This window comes from Pogoniulus pusillus, chromosome Z, assembly GCF_015220805.1.
Source record: "Pogoniulus pusillus isolate bPogPus1 chromosome Z, bPogPus1.pri, whole genome shotgun sequence".
NCBI classification, from domain to species: Eukaryota; Metazoa; Chordata; class Aves; order Piciformes; family Lybiidae; genus Pogoniulus; species Pogoniulus pusillus.
Genome location: NC_087309.1, coordinates 91,542,133 through 91,559,759, shown reverse-complemented (window position 1 = coordinate 91,559,759; position 17,627 = coordinate 91,542,133). Strand labels below are relative to the sequence as shown.

Sequence of the window (17,627 nt, the reverse complement as noted above, 5' to 3'; positions counted from 1 at the left end):
ATCAGGGACCCTGGGCAGGCCGGCTTTTATGGCACCAGGTTTGTTATGCCCCTTTGTGTTCGCTTATGTGTTTACCTCTGGTGCAGGCAGAAAAACATGTCCAGGCAGGGCAAGGCATGAATAAGACTATTTTCGAGCCTATGGACCCTCCACCACACACAGGTTCAGAATTGCCAGTGATGGGTGCACCAACTCCAAGTGGTAGAGCTCAAGTTAATAAATGAATAAATTTTCAGGTAGAATATGACAAAGTTGGAGTTCCAGTGGGAGGTGTCCCTGCCTATGGCAGGGGATTGCAACTGGATGATCCTTGAGGTCCCTTCCAATCTAAACCATTCTATGATTCTGTGACTTGCTCCATCACATCTTGGATGGGTTTTTTGATCAATTTGCGGAACTCATCTGTTGAAATCCTGCGTCCAGCTGTGGGACTCCAAATACAAGAGGGATGTGGGCCCTGATGGAGAGGATCCAGAGTGAAGCCACAAAGATTATAAGAAGGCTGAAGAACCTTTCCTACAAAGACAGGTTGAAAGAATTGGGGCTGTTTGACCTGGAGAAAAAAGAAGGCTTCAGGGAAAGGCTACAGTGAGGGTGGTGAGACACTGGCACAGGTTGCCCAGGGAGATATTCAGGACGAGGCTGGATGAGGCCTTGAGCGACCTGTTCTTCTGATCCCAGTCTTTGCCATATGTTGTGGAGGCAGGGAATTAATGTGTCCGAGTTAGGAATCTTATACAAAAATAGAGTTATTTTATTTTCCCAAAAGCCCGCCTCCAAAACTATATGCAGAAATTAATTTAGTTTTAATTACCAGATTCAGCTCATTTGAGAATATCTACAGGATGCCATTGATAATCTCACTATTTCGGAAGTCAGAAGTTGGAAAAGGCTTTAATAGCGTTTTTTCTTTCTAACAAAGCTGAGCCAAAATAACTCACGATCAGGCTAACTTCGTCCTGCGGCCTGTCCCTCTCGCTCTCTTTCAGAAGCTGCAGGAGGGTCGTTACGTTAGAGGTACTCAGGTCTGCACAAAGGACCTTAATGGCTGTAGCAGTCCTTTGGAGCAGCTCTTTCTGTATCCAGGCCAGGTGAGGCGGGGGGGGGGGGGGGGGGGGGGGTGTGGAGAAGAAGTCTCAGGGAGGCACAAACGCTCAGGCAGGAACAAAGTCCAAGGTGGGAACGAATCCAAGGCGGGAACCCCAAAGGTGAGAAGTCCCCCAATATTTATACCCTCTCTAGACAAAGAGCAGAGTTACCACTTCCTTAGGCGCAAAGGGCACAGCCAGTCCCAGCCCGATTCCAGTGCGGGCGCTACACGGGTACCCCTTGTGCTGGAAGGACTGTTTGCTCTCCCCCTTCACCCCTGCAGGGCAAGCCAGGGGGGGGAACCAGGCTGCTTTTCCTCTCCCATTCAAGCTACAGAGGGAGAGGAATTTAGGGGTATACAGGACTCCAGGACACCATAGCACTAATATATAATAGAAGTACCAGCAAAAGCTCAGCTGTAAATTGAAGGTAAGAATGCCAGCCTTTCTTGCGTAGGGGAAAAGGAACATAGCCCATCAACTGTACTTATCTCTGCTAAATCCACAGCTTCACCTCACTGCAGAGAGATGTTCCTCTGATGTTTTTTTGAATACCCTAACCCTAGTAGCCTCTGTCATGTAGGTAATGTTTAGGGTGATTTGGATGGAGAGGTGAGTAATACGTCATATGTGTTTCACATGTACACCTTTTGGGGTTTTGCTGCTCTTTATTGAGTACTTTTGATTGCTGCATACTAAATGAAGACATTTTAACACATAGGTACTTATAAATTTCTTCTCTTTACAAGCTCATATGAGCTTTCTTCCACCTTAGAAAATAATACTTTCAAATGATGGAAGAAATAATGTTTCAAATCGGTTATTTGAATTGTATGGCAATATAGCTGTTCTGTCCCTCTTTTAGTCACTTGCTGATTTTCATTTGTTACTGTTCTGTATATGGGAACATTTAAAAACTTCAGACTTAAAAAAGAACTAAAAATGGAGAAGTAGAACCTTTTCCCTGATGGGAGTCTTTCTCTGAATTTCACTGGCATTCAAGTTGGGCTAATAATATGATACAGGAGAAACACTTTATTTTATAAAGTCTCTTTAAAAAAATCCCGCAACAACCCCGGCATCTGTGCAATCTCTGAAGAACTCCTACAAGACTATATAATTGAATAAATATAAGTGCAACAAAATATTATTAGCATAGAAGTATCATTTAAGACTGAACAAAGAAGGTGCATAATCTTGTGTATTAAAAATGAGTCATTGAGTTATTTTCTGACAGAAATTAAATTGATTATTTTGCATTCTCTGATGCAAAAAATTCCTTAAAAATGCATTGGTGACTAGTTATGTGGATTTATATGAAATCACCTCAGATGACACCTTATCTACAAACTGTAATTAATTCTTGACATACGAAGCTATGTTTCCATGATGTGTAAAACAAGCAAGTGAAAAGTCCTGCTTAATATGTCTTCTTTAAAAGTGTAAAACTGTAAAAATGCATTTTTTTTCTTTAAATAAATAGACTGTTGTTTCTGGTGGCCAGAGGAGAAAGATTCCTCTGTAAATTTTATTATTCTTGACAAACTAAGATTCTCTAGTAAGCTTTCGACGTTTTCTTTACCCTCCAGTTTTTCTGTTTTAGAGGAACCTCAGATTTAAAATGTTAGGTGTTTTATACTTTTTATAAATGAAAGTTACTTTTGCTCCAATGTGTAAGTCCTGCAGAGAGATAAAGATCCTTATCGAGACTGAAATTGTATTTTAAACAGCTGAAGCAATGTATTTGTGGGAGTAATCTACTATATGATTATCATTTTATGCTATTTGTGGCATGTAGTTTTCAGCATTCTTAGCTATATGCCTTAGTGTTGGTTGTTTACTTGCTTTTTTCTATCAGGGAATAAAATCTCAATTATTCTAACCCCAAGTGCAAAGTTGTCACTTATACTATTTGTATCAAGGTGGAGTAGGTGATTTGATTTTGGTGGAGCTGCCAGACAGCTGTTAACAATTATAGGATTGTTTTTTTTTGTTAGAGGTGAGATTTTTAATTCTAGAGAACATACCAAATGAGTTCACAGTTTCCTAGGTGTTCTCAGGGCACCATGCCTCAATAAACAAAGAATGAGAGATACTTGCATGGTGCTGCAGATATGAACTAATGCAAGAGTGTCCATTTCCTAAAATCAGCTCCTTGGTGATTCATGTTGGAGAAATGGTTTTAGGACTCATTTTTTTTACAGATGGTATTATACCATACTGAAGATTCAGGCAGAGGTTAGTGGGACTACTCATTCTTTGTGTAAATCACATATTTAAGCACTTCATTTTAGTGAGTGGTAGGTATATGGAAGTGTATGTTATGTGAGCAGACTTTAATGTTTATCTTGTTGGAAACTGTGTGTATGATGTGTCTGTTGCTTCTTCTTGTCTGTTGGAAGTATTTTATAGTCTGTGTACAACTTGATTTCTCTTTCATCTCTCCCTGCCCTTTTCTTATGTCAGCTGTCCTGACTGCTGGTTTCCAGTGATAAGGTTTTAAGCTTTGAATATACTTTTTGTCATCTTCCTTGAGAGATTTTAGGGTAGATCTTATGGCTTTTACCTTTTGTGTTTTTTTGGTTTTTTTTAACCTGTGGAATAATTCTAAAGTTACCTTATTTTTTCCCCCAAATCTTTCCTTGTCTAATATTTTTTATTTCCATTTTTACCTTGGTTATTCTCTGCATATGTTTTGTGCATTTTATCTATTTATCTGTGTATAGAGTTTATAACAGATTTTGAGTTTCTTTCTTTTCCTTGCTTTTTCTTATACTGTAAAGCAGAGCCTTTGGAATGTGTTTTTGCTTGACGTCTGAGATGTAGTTTCTTAAAACACCAGAGGCATATTCCTAGAAAAAAAAATTAAGAAAAAAAACTGATACATTTGAACAACAATAGAAGAAAAGAGATGTTTCAGTAATCTTTCTCATGGTATTTGTTTTTCCTTATGTTAGGAATTGATTCTATAAATAATGATTTTCAGGCAGTGAGAAATCAAAAAGAAAAACTCTTTTAATTGAAGAACCCTAAAGAATTACTGAATCTGCTTCTCTTCATATTGATATTGATTCATGTGATGAATGAAGATTCACCTTACTAGCAGAATCCCTCATAACAATATTAATTTCTTCTTTTGTTTTCAGTGCAGTGAAACTTCCTTCTTTTTTGAAGCATGTAACAAAATCACATGCAAATATCTCTGGAAATGCTGTGTAGAGCATCATACGTTTTTCAGGTGAGTGATTCAGAAACTGTGGTTTCTCAACCAAAAGAATGGAGATCGTACTGGTTAAGAACCTTGTTATATGCTCAGAGTGGTGTAACATGGGCCTGTTTCCTGGGAACACATTTTGCTTGTGTTCATAAAACGGTCTTAAAAGCTGGTTCCTTCCCTTTTTTGACAATGATATGAAATAATAGTTTTAAAATTTGGTAGCTTGGTGATTTCTTCTGCATTGGAATTCTTTTTGAAATAGTATTTCAGGTTGCATACATAAAGGAGGCTTTAACAGAAGCATCCACAAATGTGTGACAGAATTTAAGCTGTCATATACATTTTTATGTGTTCAACAACCAAGTTTTCTGAGGCAGCATTAACTGGAGTGAGGTCTTTGGATTTCAGATGTTACTATACACAGAAGTTTTGGGTTTTGATATAAAGACTCACTAAATTTCCATAATGTTGTGATTACTTTTTGAAGTGTTTCAGTAAGTACATATTACACATATCAAAATATTTTCTTTTACTGTTGCAGAACCACAGAAATGTGCAAGGATGCCTAGCTAGGAACTAATTAATGGCCTGCTTGAGGCTGGCTGTAGTAGTTCTGTAAATGAGTACGCTTAGAATCCCTCCTGTATTCTGTTACTGTGACATGCTGGTTCTCCCTGCTCCTGTGAAACATTAAGTGAAAAGCTGCTGTTTCCAGCAGTTTATGTTAGACCCTGAAATAAAGATGTAATCAGTCAAGGAGGGCATAAGCCTATGGCTTTGTGTAGCATTCACAGGATCACAGAATGTCAGGGGTTGGAAGGAATCGAAAGAGATCATCAAGTCCAAACCTCCTGGCAGAGCAGGACCATATAGTTTAGCTCAGGTCACAGAAGAACGCATCCAGATGGGCCTTGAAAGTCTCCAGACAAGGAGACTTCATAGCCTCTCTAGTGAGCCTGTTCCAATGTTCTGTGACCCTTCCAATAAAGAAGTTCCCCTTTGTGTTGAGGTGGAACCTCTTGTGCTGGAGTCTGCCTAGAGGTAAGGATCAAGAGAAAATTATTGTTTTGGGAATCTGAAGTTTGTATTTCTCTTTTCTTGGGAAGGAGACTGTAAATGAGACCTACGTATGTAACTTAGTTGTTTTGGTTTTGTGTTCTTCATAGAATGCCAGAGAATGAATCCAACTCTCTGTCAAGAAAATTCAGCAAGTTTGGATCCATAGGTTATAAACATCGATACAGGTGAATTTGTTTCCTTGTTCAAACATCAGTTCATTCTTTCTTAGTTACATTTTTCCCTTCTCTTTTAGTGAAAGAAAAACCCCACTCAGACTATGACTCAGAGTTACTCTACCGACAAAGCATGAATTAAGTCCATTTTCACAGACTCTGCTTGGGAATCTGGCAGTTTTGAGGCAAATATGGGCTACTTCTCATTCTCCAGATTCCTAGAGTTGGCTATAGCCTGCTATATTCTGTTGTGAAAGCAAGAGCAGTCTTGGATATTCTTGAAGTCCAAGTCTCTTTATAAGTCCTGTAATTATAGTCATGTGCTGAAATTATGATCACATCATAAAGGATGTGGAACTGAGAAATACTAAAATGAAGAGGCAAGCTGGCTACCGCATTTCTTCTGGTAAATTACCAAAAGGTTGGTGCCTAGAAGTGTATGAACTCTGTAACTGTGATGCCCTTCCTTACAGCTGCAATTTTGCTATGGCAGGAGGTCTCGATCTAAATGATTCTGTCTAATACTGTGACAGTACTGCTGATGCAATGTCATTGTTTTAAGAATAAAAACAAGAGCAGATCTGAAAAGAGATGGGAGTACGTTTTCTGACTGGAATGGCTGGCAAAATTGGATAAGCATTCAAGGTTGCAAGCCTTGAAAGATGCATTAAGCTTCAGACTAAGGATGTATAGGAAACATTTAATCTCAATTTTAGGAAAGCAGACAGTGTGACAGTTAATACTGGGCAGTTAATACTGGTACAGAGTGTGATGTGGCAGGGAGACTGGTTTTAAGATTCTCTAGCCATTGTTCCAGAAAAGACTAGAAGACTATAGAATGTACTTAAAATCATTTTCAGAGTTAAAAGTTGTCAGAGACCCAACAGGTTTTATTGAGTTTTATTCAGACTTCATTTTTAAGTCTGTTGAAATGACAGGGTCTTTGTCTAGTGAGTAAGACACTTGATTTGGCAGTTGGCAATCTAAATCCAGTTCTGTTGCACTGGCTGAACAATTTTGAACCAAACAATATACGGTCTGAATGGTAGAAGTGCTTTAATTTGTGTATTAAGCGAACCTGAAAGGAAAGGTAGATTAAAATCACATCTGAAAGCCAGGCCTCTTTCCATTTTAATTTTCCCTCTTGATCAAGTGGGGATAAAAATAGTTGTTTATCTTTTGTAGTTATTTTGAAGCTGCTGGCTAAGAAGGCCCTATTTAGTACCCATATGCCGGCATTGTTTAGTTTTATTTTTCACTTGTCTGTATATCTCTTCTTCCTGTCTGTATTTCCACCATCAGTGCAGAAATGCATGGATTATAATGAGTAAGGCTGGTAATCTTTAGTTAAGCAGTTCTTTGTCATTGCCTTTTAGGAAGGCTTTTCTAAAATAAAGAAAACCATAACCTCCAATTTCTCTAGAAGCTCCTAGCCAAGCTGGCAGCTCATGATTTGGACAGATTCACTCTGTGCTGGATCAAGAACTGGCTAGATGGCAGAGCCCAGAGAGTGGTGGTGAATGGTGCCACATACAGTTGGCAGCCAGTCACTGGTGGTGTTCCCCAAGGATCAGTGCTGGGCCCAGTCCTGTTCAATATCTTTACTGATGATTGGGACAAGGGAATTGAGTCCAGCACCAGTAAGTTTGCAGATGACACCAAGCTAGGAGCAGGTGTTAATCTGTTGGAAGATAGGAGAGCCCTGCAGAGGGACCTGGACAGGCTGGATGGGTGGGCAGAGGCCAACGGGATGACATTTAACAAGGCCAAGTGCAGGGTTCTGCACTTCAGCCACAATAACCCCAAGCAGCGCTACAGGCTGGGGACTGAGTGGCTGGAAAGCAGCCAAGAGGAAAGGGACCTGGGACTACTAATAGATAGTAGGCTGAAGATGAGCCAGCAGTGTGCCCAGGTGGCCAAGAGAACCATTGACATCCTGGCCTGCATAAGAAACAGTGTGGCCAGTAGGACAAGGGAGGTTATTCTTCCCCTGTACTCAGCACTGGTCAGGCCACACCTTGGGTACTGTGTCCAGTTCTGGGCCTCTCAATTCAGGAGAGATGTTGAGGTGCTGGAAGTGCGACAAAGCTGGTGAAAGGCCTGGAACACAAACCCTATGAGGAGAGGCTGAGGGAGCTGGGGGTGTGCAGCCTGGAGAAGAGGAGGCTCAGGGGCTACCTTATTGCTGTCTACAACTACCTGAAGGGACATTGTAGCCAGGTGGGGGTTGGCCTCTTCTTCCAGGCAACCAGCAATAGAACAAGGGGACACAGTCTCAAGTTGTGCCAGGGAAAGTATAGGCTGGATGTTAGGAGGAAATTCTTCACAGAGAGAGTGATTTCCCATTGGAATGGGCTGCCCAGGGAGGTGGTGGAGGCACCGTCCCTGGGGGTCTTCAAGAAAAGACTGGATGAGGCACTTAGTGCCATGGTCTAGTTGACTGGCTAGGGCTGGGGGATAGGTTGGACTGGATGATCTTGGAGGTCTATTCCAACCTGGTTGATTCTATGTGTGATGGTTTGGGCTCTCACCCGCCCCCCCCCCCCACACACACTTTGTATTTGCCCCAGCTAACTCAGACGGACCCTGGGAATATAGATGAAGCAATTTATTTACAGCTAGCAGAATTTACAAGCAGCTATTTACAATATATACAGTTATATACAATTATATACAGAAATATACAAAGGATAAACAATACAAAAGCACAACTCCCCTCCCAGAAACCAAGGTCCCCAGGAGGGGCTTTCAAACCACCCCAACACCTCCCCCTGGCCCTCTCAACCTCACCCCAGTTCTCAGGAAGAAGAGAGGTGCGACCAAGAGGTTAGGGAGCAAGGTTAGTAGGAGCAAGGTTAATGAGATGTGACTAGGTCTGAAGGCAAAGGCAGAAGAAAAAAAAACAAAATGGAGAAAGTTTACTTCTTCTTCCCAGAGTTCTCAGCGTAACTGTGAGAGAAGGAGACACCATGTTTTTCATTCCACTGCCTGTTATCTAGTTCTTTTACCAAAACATTCTAGCTTGCTTCAAACTATAACAATCCACCCCTTGTCTACTTTGCTCAGAGTATTGCTGAGAATTATCCAATCTAATCTAAACCAATATTTACACTAAAACAGTATATACAAGTTCAGTTCACACTTCAATCAGATGTAGGTGATTCAAAAGCTCAGAACAGGGACTCCTAGGTGATGTTGGGTTCGTGCTTACGTACTGTAGATTCTTCTCAGTGTTGGGCGCCGATGTTACCCAGAACAGAAAACTCCTAACAGCACATATTACACACTCTGAATTTAACCTCTCTCAGCTAAGGTTAAATTTCTCTGTGGAATACACTGGATTTCACCATTCTCCTGCATTACCCAGTATGTATGAGCAGGACCTTCAGCAGAAACCACCCCTCGGACAGGTTTCCCTTCGCCCGAAGGAGAAAATACCCAAACAGTTTTCCCTAACAGATTCTTTTCACGTACAACAGGAACTTTATCACCGTCTACTGTTTGGACCATATCTGATTGTGCAGGTCCTGCTCTGTTTACTGAACCTCTACTATTTACCAACCAGGTAGCTTCTGTTAAATGTTTGCCCCAGTTTTTCAGAGTTCCACCCCCCATGGCTTTTAGAGTGGTTTTCAACAAACCGTTGTAGCGCTCAATCTTCTCTGAAGCTGGTGCATAGTAGGATATATGATAGATCCATTCAGTACCATGCTCTTTGGCCCAGTTTTTCACAAGATTGTTCTTGAAATGAGTGCCATTGTGTGACTCGATTCTCTCTGGAGTTCCATGTCTCCACATGATTTGTCTCTCCAAACCAACACTGGTGTTACGTGCAGTAGCATGTGGAACTGGATAGGTTTCCAACCATCCAGTGCTGGCTTCCACCATCGTCAGCACATACAGCTTGCCAGAACGAGATCGAGGTAAAGTGATATAGTCAATTTGCCAGGCTTCACCATACTTGTACTTTGACCATCTCTCACCATACCATAAGGGCTTGATTTGCTTAGCCTGCTTAATAGCAGCACAAATGTCAAAGTCATAGATGACTTGGGTGATAGCGTCCATGGACAAGTCAACTGACCTATCGTGAGACCATCGGTATGTTGCATCTCTGCCTTGATGTCCAGAGGAATCATGGGCCCACCGAGCTAAGAACAGTTCACCTCGGTGTTTCCAATCAAGGTCAATGTCAAGTTCAGAGTTGGTATCAACTTGAGCAATCTTAGCAGCTTGATCTGCCCTCTGGTTATGTTGATGTTCCTCAGTAGCTCTGCTCTTAGGCATGTGTGCGTCTACGTGCCGCACCTTCACAGGAGTTCTCTCCAGCCGTGCATCAATGTCCTGCCATAGATCAGCATACCAAATAGGCTTTCCTTTCCTCTGCCAACCATTCTTCTTCCAGTCCTTTAGCCAACCCCATAGAGCATTGGCTACCATCCATGAGTCGGTGTAGAGGTAAAGGATAGGCCAATTCTCACATTCAGCCACATCAAGAGCAAGTTGAACAGCTTTTACCTTACAAACTGACTGGATTCTCCTCCATCTTTCGTTTCGGTAGCTCTCCTAGTTGGACTCCAAACCGCTGACTTCCATATTCGCTTGTTCTCAACAAGACGACAGGAACCATCTGTGAACAAAGCATAGTTCTTTTCCTGATCAGAGAGATCACCATAGGGAGGAGCTTCCTCAGCATGAGTTATTTTCTCCTCTGGAGGTTTGGTACAGTCTGTGCCTTCCGGCCAGTTGGTGATCACCTCCACCAGACCAGGTCGGTCAAGATTACCCATTCGTGCTCGTTGGGTTATCAAAGCCATCCATTTAGACCAGGTTGCATCTGTGACATGATGCGGTGATGAACCTTTGCCTTTGAACATTCAGTTTAGAACTGGCAGTCTAGGAGCTAAAAACAATTGTGACTCAGTTCCAATCACTTCAGAATCTGCTTTCACTCCCTCATAGGCTGCTAGAATCTCTTTCTCAGTTGCAGTGTAATTTGTCTCCTAACTTCTCTAACAACGTCCCCAGAAACCAAGTGGACGACCACGTGTCTCATTTGGAGCTCTCTGCCAAAGACTCCAAGTTGGACCATTTTCACTGGCAGCCGTGCACAGAATGTTCTTAATGTCCGGACCAGATCTCACAGGTCCCAAGCCCACTGCATGGACTATTTCTTGCTTAATTTGATCAAAGGCTTCTTGTTGTTCAAGAACCCACTCGAAATTTTTTCTCTTACGAGTCACATCATGCAGAGGTTTGACAATCTGACTGAAACCAGGAATGTGTAGTCTCCAAAATCCCACCACACCAAGAAAAGAAAGTGTGTCCTTCTTACTGGTGGGAACGGCCATGGTAGGGACTTTGTTAATCACATCCTGAGCAATGTAACGGTGACCATCTTGCCACCGCACTCCCAGAAACTGAATTTCTTTGGCAGGTCCTTTGGACCTTGTCTCTCTTAATGGCAAAACCTGCTTGCAACAGAATGTCAATGATTTTGTTACCTTTCTTGAAGACTTCCTCAGCAGTTTGGCCCCACACAATGATGTCATCGATGTACTGGATGTGCTCTGGAGCTTTACCTTTCTCCAGTGCATTGTGAATGACTGAGTGACAGACGGTTGAGCTGTGTTTCCACCCCTGAGGCAAACAATTGAACTGGTACTGGATTCCTCTCCAGGTGAATGCAAACTGAGGCCTGCACTCCTTTGCTATGGGAATAGAGAAGAAAGCATTAGCAATGTCTATGGTTGCATACCATTCAGCCTCCTTCGATTCCAGCTCGTAGTGGAGTTCCAGCATGTCCGGCACAGCTGCGCTCATGGGTGGCGTCACCTCGTTGAGGGCACGAAAGTCAACTGTCAGTCTCCAGTCACCCGTAGGTTTACACACAGGCCAGATGGGACTGTTGAAAGGTGAATGAGCTTTCTCAGTGACAGCCTGATCCTCCAATTGACGAATCAGCTGATGAATAGGCAACAAAGAGTCACGGTTACTTCTGTACTGCCTATGATGAACAGTTTGAGTAGCAATTGGCACTCCCAGATCCTCTATGTCATGTTGTCCCACAACTGCAGATTCATCAGAAAGTTCAGGTCTAATAGACAATTTCAATTTATCATCCTCAATCTCTACAGATGCTATTCCAAAAGCCCATTTGTGACCCTTAGGATCTTTGAAACAACCTTGTCTCAAAAAGTCAGTTCCCAAAATGCAAGGCGCATCAGGACCAGTTACAATAGTATGTGTCTTCCACTCTTTACCAGTTAAACTGATCTCAGCCTGCAACTTAGTTAACTCTTGAGATCCACCAGTGATTCCAAGAATAGATATGGACTCTGTCCCCTTGCAATTTGATGGCAACAAAGTACACCGAGCACCTGTGTCAACTAAAGCCCTGTATTTCTGAACTCTTGAACTGCCAGGCCACCTAATGAATACATTCCAATAGATTTGGTTCTCTCCACTATCCCTTTCCTCCTCCTGGCTGGAGGCAGGGCACCCCTAATGCTGAACATGGCATGTGGGGTGTACACAATGATTGATGTTGTTGTGAGAGGAACTGCAACTGTTGGAACAATTGCAGTTGCTCTCGGGAGCTGATGAAGTGACAGCTACTTTCCTGGCATTGTTGCCTCTGTTCCTGCCACTCTGCAGATCCCTGACCCTCTTTGAAAGAGCTGAAGTAGGTTTACCATCCCATTTGTTCATGTTCTCCCCGTATGTGTCACACAGAAGTATCCACAGTGACGCACGTGATTGCTGCTGTCTGGGTGGAATTTGTCTCCTCCTGGGCTGAAATTGCCTTGTAGGAGGTGAGCGTCTGTTCCTAATGGCAGAAACATGCACCCATTCAGATGATGCAGGAACGGTATCTTTTACCAGATTGGAAATTGAGGTTGTAAGGTCCTCCTTCAGTTCTTTCATGGTATCTTTAATATCTGTGGTCATATTCTTTATGGCACGGATTATACCAGAATGTGACAAGCTGTCCTCTGTCTGCCTGAGCTGGTCAGTGAATTCACCAAGAGTGAAAGATCTTCCATTATCACTCCTTGCTAGAAACTTACTGGCCAAGATGTTAACATAGGATGAAGGAGCAAGCTTAATCAGCTTCTTCATGAGACCTGTTCCCAAAGGAATATCGTCAGGCTCATGAGTACCATGATCTCCTTAAAGCACTTCCTTCACAGCAAGCTCCTTCAGAAGCTTAATCCCCTGCTCAATGGTGTTCCACTTCTTGGCAGCCCATGGCAAATCATCTCGGGAAGGATATCTCATAGCCACAGCCAACAGAAGGCGTGTCCACAAGCTAACCCTACCAAGAGGACTTGCTAGGTATTTGTCCACACCACTCTCCTTAGTGAGTGGTCCCAGCTGCTTGGCAGACTTGTCTCCTACCTGCAGGGCATTAGCACCAATGCCACGGCATCTCACTAGCCATCTTAAGATTGGCTCACCTGATTGCCTTGAGTATTCCTTCCTAACTTCCCTGACCTCTCTGAGTGGATCCTTGGAGCCCTGGATGTCATCTTCCTCCTCTTCCTGTTGTTGATCTGGTGGTACTGGGCCTAACAGAACCTTCCTCATAGCACTCCTAAACTCATTGGAACCATCCTCTCTCTTGGCAGCTAACCTCACAGCACTCTTCTCACTTGAGTATTGTTGTCTCAGCGTATCTACAAGGTCTCGCAGACTAACTATCTCCTCCTCCTCTTCTCCTTGCTGATCACTAGAGGTCTCCTCTTTTCCATCCTCCTGTAAACCACACTTTTTCTTAGCTTTTGCCTTAGCAGGTGCCAGAAAGGCCTGAACAGCAACAGACTTGGATGTGTCTGCTGGAGGATTTGAATCATTAGGGGTCTGACCTGGAGGGTTTGAATCATTAGGGCTCTGACCTGGAGGGTTTGAATTCTTGGAGGTCTGACCTGGAGCTTGTGAGTTCAAATCTGCCTTGCTTTTAACAGGAGGATTTTGGTTCTGGTCTGCTGGCTGGGGGTTCGAATTGGCTGAGCTAGTGTCATTAGGTGTTGGACTGACTGGGCTAGCGTTACTAGCATTAGAAATGTTATTATCATTAGTGGGATTATTTCACTGTCCTCCTAGGACTCCTGCCAAACTCTGTGGATTGTTTTTGTTATCCTTATCATTGTTTATGTTACCAGCGGGAACACTGGCAGAATTCCCAGAACCTACAGAGGAGGGTGCAGACACTGCCTGGGGGGAAGAAGATTGCTGAGAAACTGTTACTGAATTTGGTTTTGAAACAGAATTTTTCCTAGCTCTTACAGAAGCTGGTTTTGAATTTTTCACAACTAATGCCAAAATTAATATGAATATTAAAATCATGAGGCAAATATTAAAGATTGTGAGTAGCAAAACAGTTTTACACGAGCATGTGCCTAAGCAAACAGTTGGAATTCCTGTCTTAGGCTGAATAACTCTCATTAGAGCTGTATTTAAAGCAGAATTTCCATTGATTGTCATATTATTGACCAAAGCTCCTGTAATATCCTTGGTAATATTCTCAGAGATATTAAAACCAGCATAACCAAGAATCAAATCACCCCAGCTCTAGAACATATCTGAAACCTTAGCTTTAGCCTTGTTATATGCCAGATCAATAAAATAAGCAACAATTTGAGCTTTTATCCAACTTAATGCCAAGAAAACAAAACCAGACCAGAGCAATGCCCCAACCAAATACAATAGCTGCTTGATTAGCTTCATCTTAATTCCCAGAGCTGATTTCCAATCACTCCAATATATCTAGCCCCACCTTGGGAAAGCCAATTAAAAAATGTGATGGTTTGGGCTCTCACCCGCCCCCCCCACACTTTGTATTTGCCCCAGCTAACTCAGACGGACCCTGGGAATATAGATGAAGCAATTTATTTACAGCTAGCAGAATTTACAAGCAGCTATTTACAATATATACAGTTATATACAATTATATACAGAAATATACAAAGGATAAACAATATAAAAGCACAACTCCCCTCCCAGAAACCAAGGTCCCCAGGAGGGGCTTTCAAACCACCCCAACACCTCCCCCGGCCCTCTCAACCTTACCCCAATCCTCAGGAAGAAGAGAGGTGCGGCCAAGAGGTTAGGGAGCAAGGTTAGTAGGAGCAAGGTTAATGAGATGTGACTAGGTCTGAAGGCAAAGGCAGAAGAAAAAAAAACAAAATGGAGAAAGTTTACTTCTTCTTCCCAGAGTTCTCAGCGTAACTGTGAGAGAAGGAGACACCATGTTTTTCATTCCACTGCCTGTTATCTAGTTCTTTTACCAAAACATTCTAGCTTGCTTCAAACTAGCACACTATGATTCTGTGATTCTATGATTGGTGTTAGTATCTGTGGGAAGTACTGGCAGCAGTGTGTAATAGTGGCTCTATTACATTTGTCCTCAGTTGGCCAGAATTCATAATCAATTTGTATTCTGTTACTCTTAGATCTAAGATCTTGCTTGTATGGAAATTGTTACTGATGGAGAAATGACTATGCTAGTTCTGAGTGTGAGTTCATGTAATTCAAGTTGGACTTTCTCCATCCAGGATCACTGCGTTTCTGTCCCATCTTCTCCTTCTATCCTCTATCTGTTAGAGGATAGAAGGGCTCTGCAGATGGACCTGGACAAGCTGGATAAATGGGCACAGTCCAATGCCAGGTTCTGCACTTTGGCTACAACAACCCCATGTGCAGTGCTACAAGCTGGAGACAGTGGCTGGAGAGCAGCCAGGCAAAGAGGGACCTGGGGCTACTGGTCAACAGCCAACTGAACATGAGCTAGCAGTGTGCCCAGGTGGCCAAGAAAGCCAGTATCCTGGCCTGTATCAGGAATCATGTGGCCAGCAGGACCAGGGAATTCATTCTGCCCCTGTACTCAGTGCTGGTTAGGCCACACCTTGAACTGTGTCCAGTTCTAAGCCCTTCAGTTTAAGAAGGATGTTGTGGTGCTTGAATGTGTTCAGAGAAGGGCAACAAGGCTGGTGAGGAGGCTGGAGCACAAGCCCTGTGAGAAGAGGCTAAGGGAGTAGGTTGTTAAGCCTGGAGAAGAGAAGTCTCAGGGGAGACCTTATCGCTCTCTACAAATACCTGAGCGGATGTTGTAGCCAGTTGGGAGAGGAGTCTCTTCTACCATGCAACCAGCAACAGAACAAGAGGACACAGACTCAAACTATACTAGGGCAGGTTTAGGCTGGATATTAAGAAGAAGTTCTTCACAGAGAGTGAATGGGTGTCTGGAGAGGTGGTGGTGTCACCATCCATGAAGGTGTTTCAAAGGAGGCTGGATGACGCACTTAGTGCCATGGTTTAGTTAATGAGAAGGTGTTAGATGATAGGTTGGACTTTATCATCTCAGAATTTTTTTCCAACTGGGTTAATTCTGTAATTCTGTGATAATAATCCAGATTATTTCTATTATCACATTATGTGGTGTGATTCATCTTGTTCTTAATGTAGATAATGGGGGAATGATTGTATTGCCTTTTGGGTTTCTAGTTAGATGCTGATATGCATTACCTCATCTGTGAAAATAGGTTGACATTCAGTGGATTTCTGACAGAGTACTATGAAAGAGAATTTGTGGAACCGTTTCAGCAGACTGGTGCTGGGGAGGAGAAAGCTTTGTACTTACTATGACCTTCCAATCAATTAAAAAAGAATTACTATGAAGCAGTTAACTAAATTTCAGTTATATTCGTTGGTGGTGCATTTAACTTCATCTTCCGTTTTAGTAAGTTTCAGGTGTGACCTGTAATACGAATTTCCAAGGTGGGATGATGGTCATTACTGACAGATATGTTTGTAATGTTAGTTTTGTCCAGAAGACATTGAAGTGTATATTGCTCTTCTAGTATGAAGTGTTCCCCATTTTGTTGCAAAGATTCATGAACGCCCCCTGACCTTAGTGAATGTTCTAGTAAATGTGGGCTGTGACATGTAGTTGCACCATATTGATTATATAGTGTTAATAATAAATAATGATAATCAGTGACTGGTATGATAACTCTTTCTTGAATTCATTCAGAGCAGGAGTGTTTTGAGAATCTCCCTTTTGCTTATCCATCAAGCGGTTACTGTCTTTCCTCTTTTATTTTGGTCCTTGTACCACCAAAAGTAGTGACAGTGTTTTGTATCTCTTATACGTTATTAGCTCAAACGAAAAGCTCTTATTTTGCTGTTTGACTCTATGTGTGGGGATCATCATTAGCTATAATCTCACTGTTTGATTCTCTGTGTGTTGGGACTGTAATATCTCCTGGGGCTTCTTTTCTTATTTTTTTTCCTTCAATTAGGTGACAATTTTCAGGAAAAAAAAAATTTGTCTTAAGATCATATGCTTTGATTATTACATAGACATGTTAGTGTCAATTGAAGGTCTTAGTCCCAGACATTTGTTAAAACTGCTTTTGGAATTTGCAAGACTGATGTGGTTTCTGAGCTTAAAGTTCAGCAGATGGGTTTTCTGGCTAAACAGGGAGCTAAAATGGCTACCTAACAGCAAAAAGGAAAAGTAATGTGATGTAGTGTTAGAGTTGTCTTTCATTTCATTTGCAGGTTTTGTGAAGGCAAAAATTCTGCAGTTCAAACTGCAGAGCTATTGGTGAAAAGACAATCAGCATTTAGTGGAATCTATTCACATTATTAAGAAATTCCACATATGCCTTTTTAGTTGCTTGGCATTTACTAGTACAATACCTGTTTACTTCTCAGCTGTCAAAATGCAGGGATTTAAGCAACAGGGAATTAATAATATAAATTACTTTTGTGATAAGTTTGTAGAAACAAACATGGAGTTTTGGGGAGGAATGTGAGATCTGGTTTAGAATTTTGTTATTGACACTATATTCTACTTAGTCACATGGAGAAGAAGATTGAAATCAAAGGAAAGAATGTATTTAAACTTAATAACTTCTTTAAATTATGCAGTGAAGAAGACCCTTACTGTAAAAAGGAATGATAATAAACTACTTAGTTTATTATTATTGATGGGCCTATGCTAGTGAGAGTAATTTGTTACACTTTTCCTTGCTTGAAGTTTTCTGTGCTTTAGATTCTAGTCATTCCACATGGCAGAAAAGT

General features: G+C 42.0%; 1 protein-coding gene across 1 annotated transcript in view; it reads left to right on the top strand.

The window, feature by feature from the left end:
• The window catches only part of EPB41L4A (erythrocyte membrane protein band 4.1 like 4A), a 202,396-nt gene that overhangs the window by 124,219 nt on the left and 60,550 nt on the right, over positions 1–17,627 (top strand). The window contains 2 exon segments of the mRNA XM_064140738.1: positions 4,235–4,326; positions 5,472–5,549. Of these exon segments, the coding sequence (XP_063996808.1) occupies positions 4,235–4,326; positions 5,472–5,549 (170 nt within the window).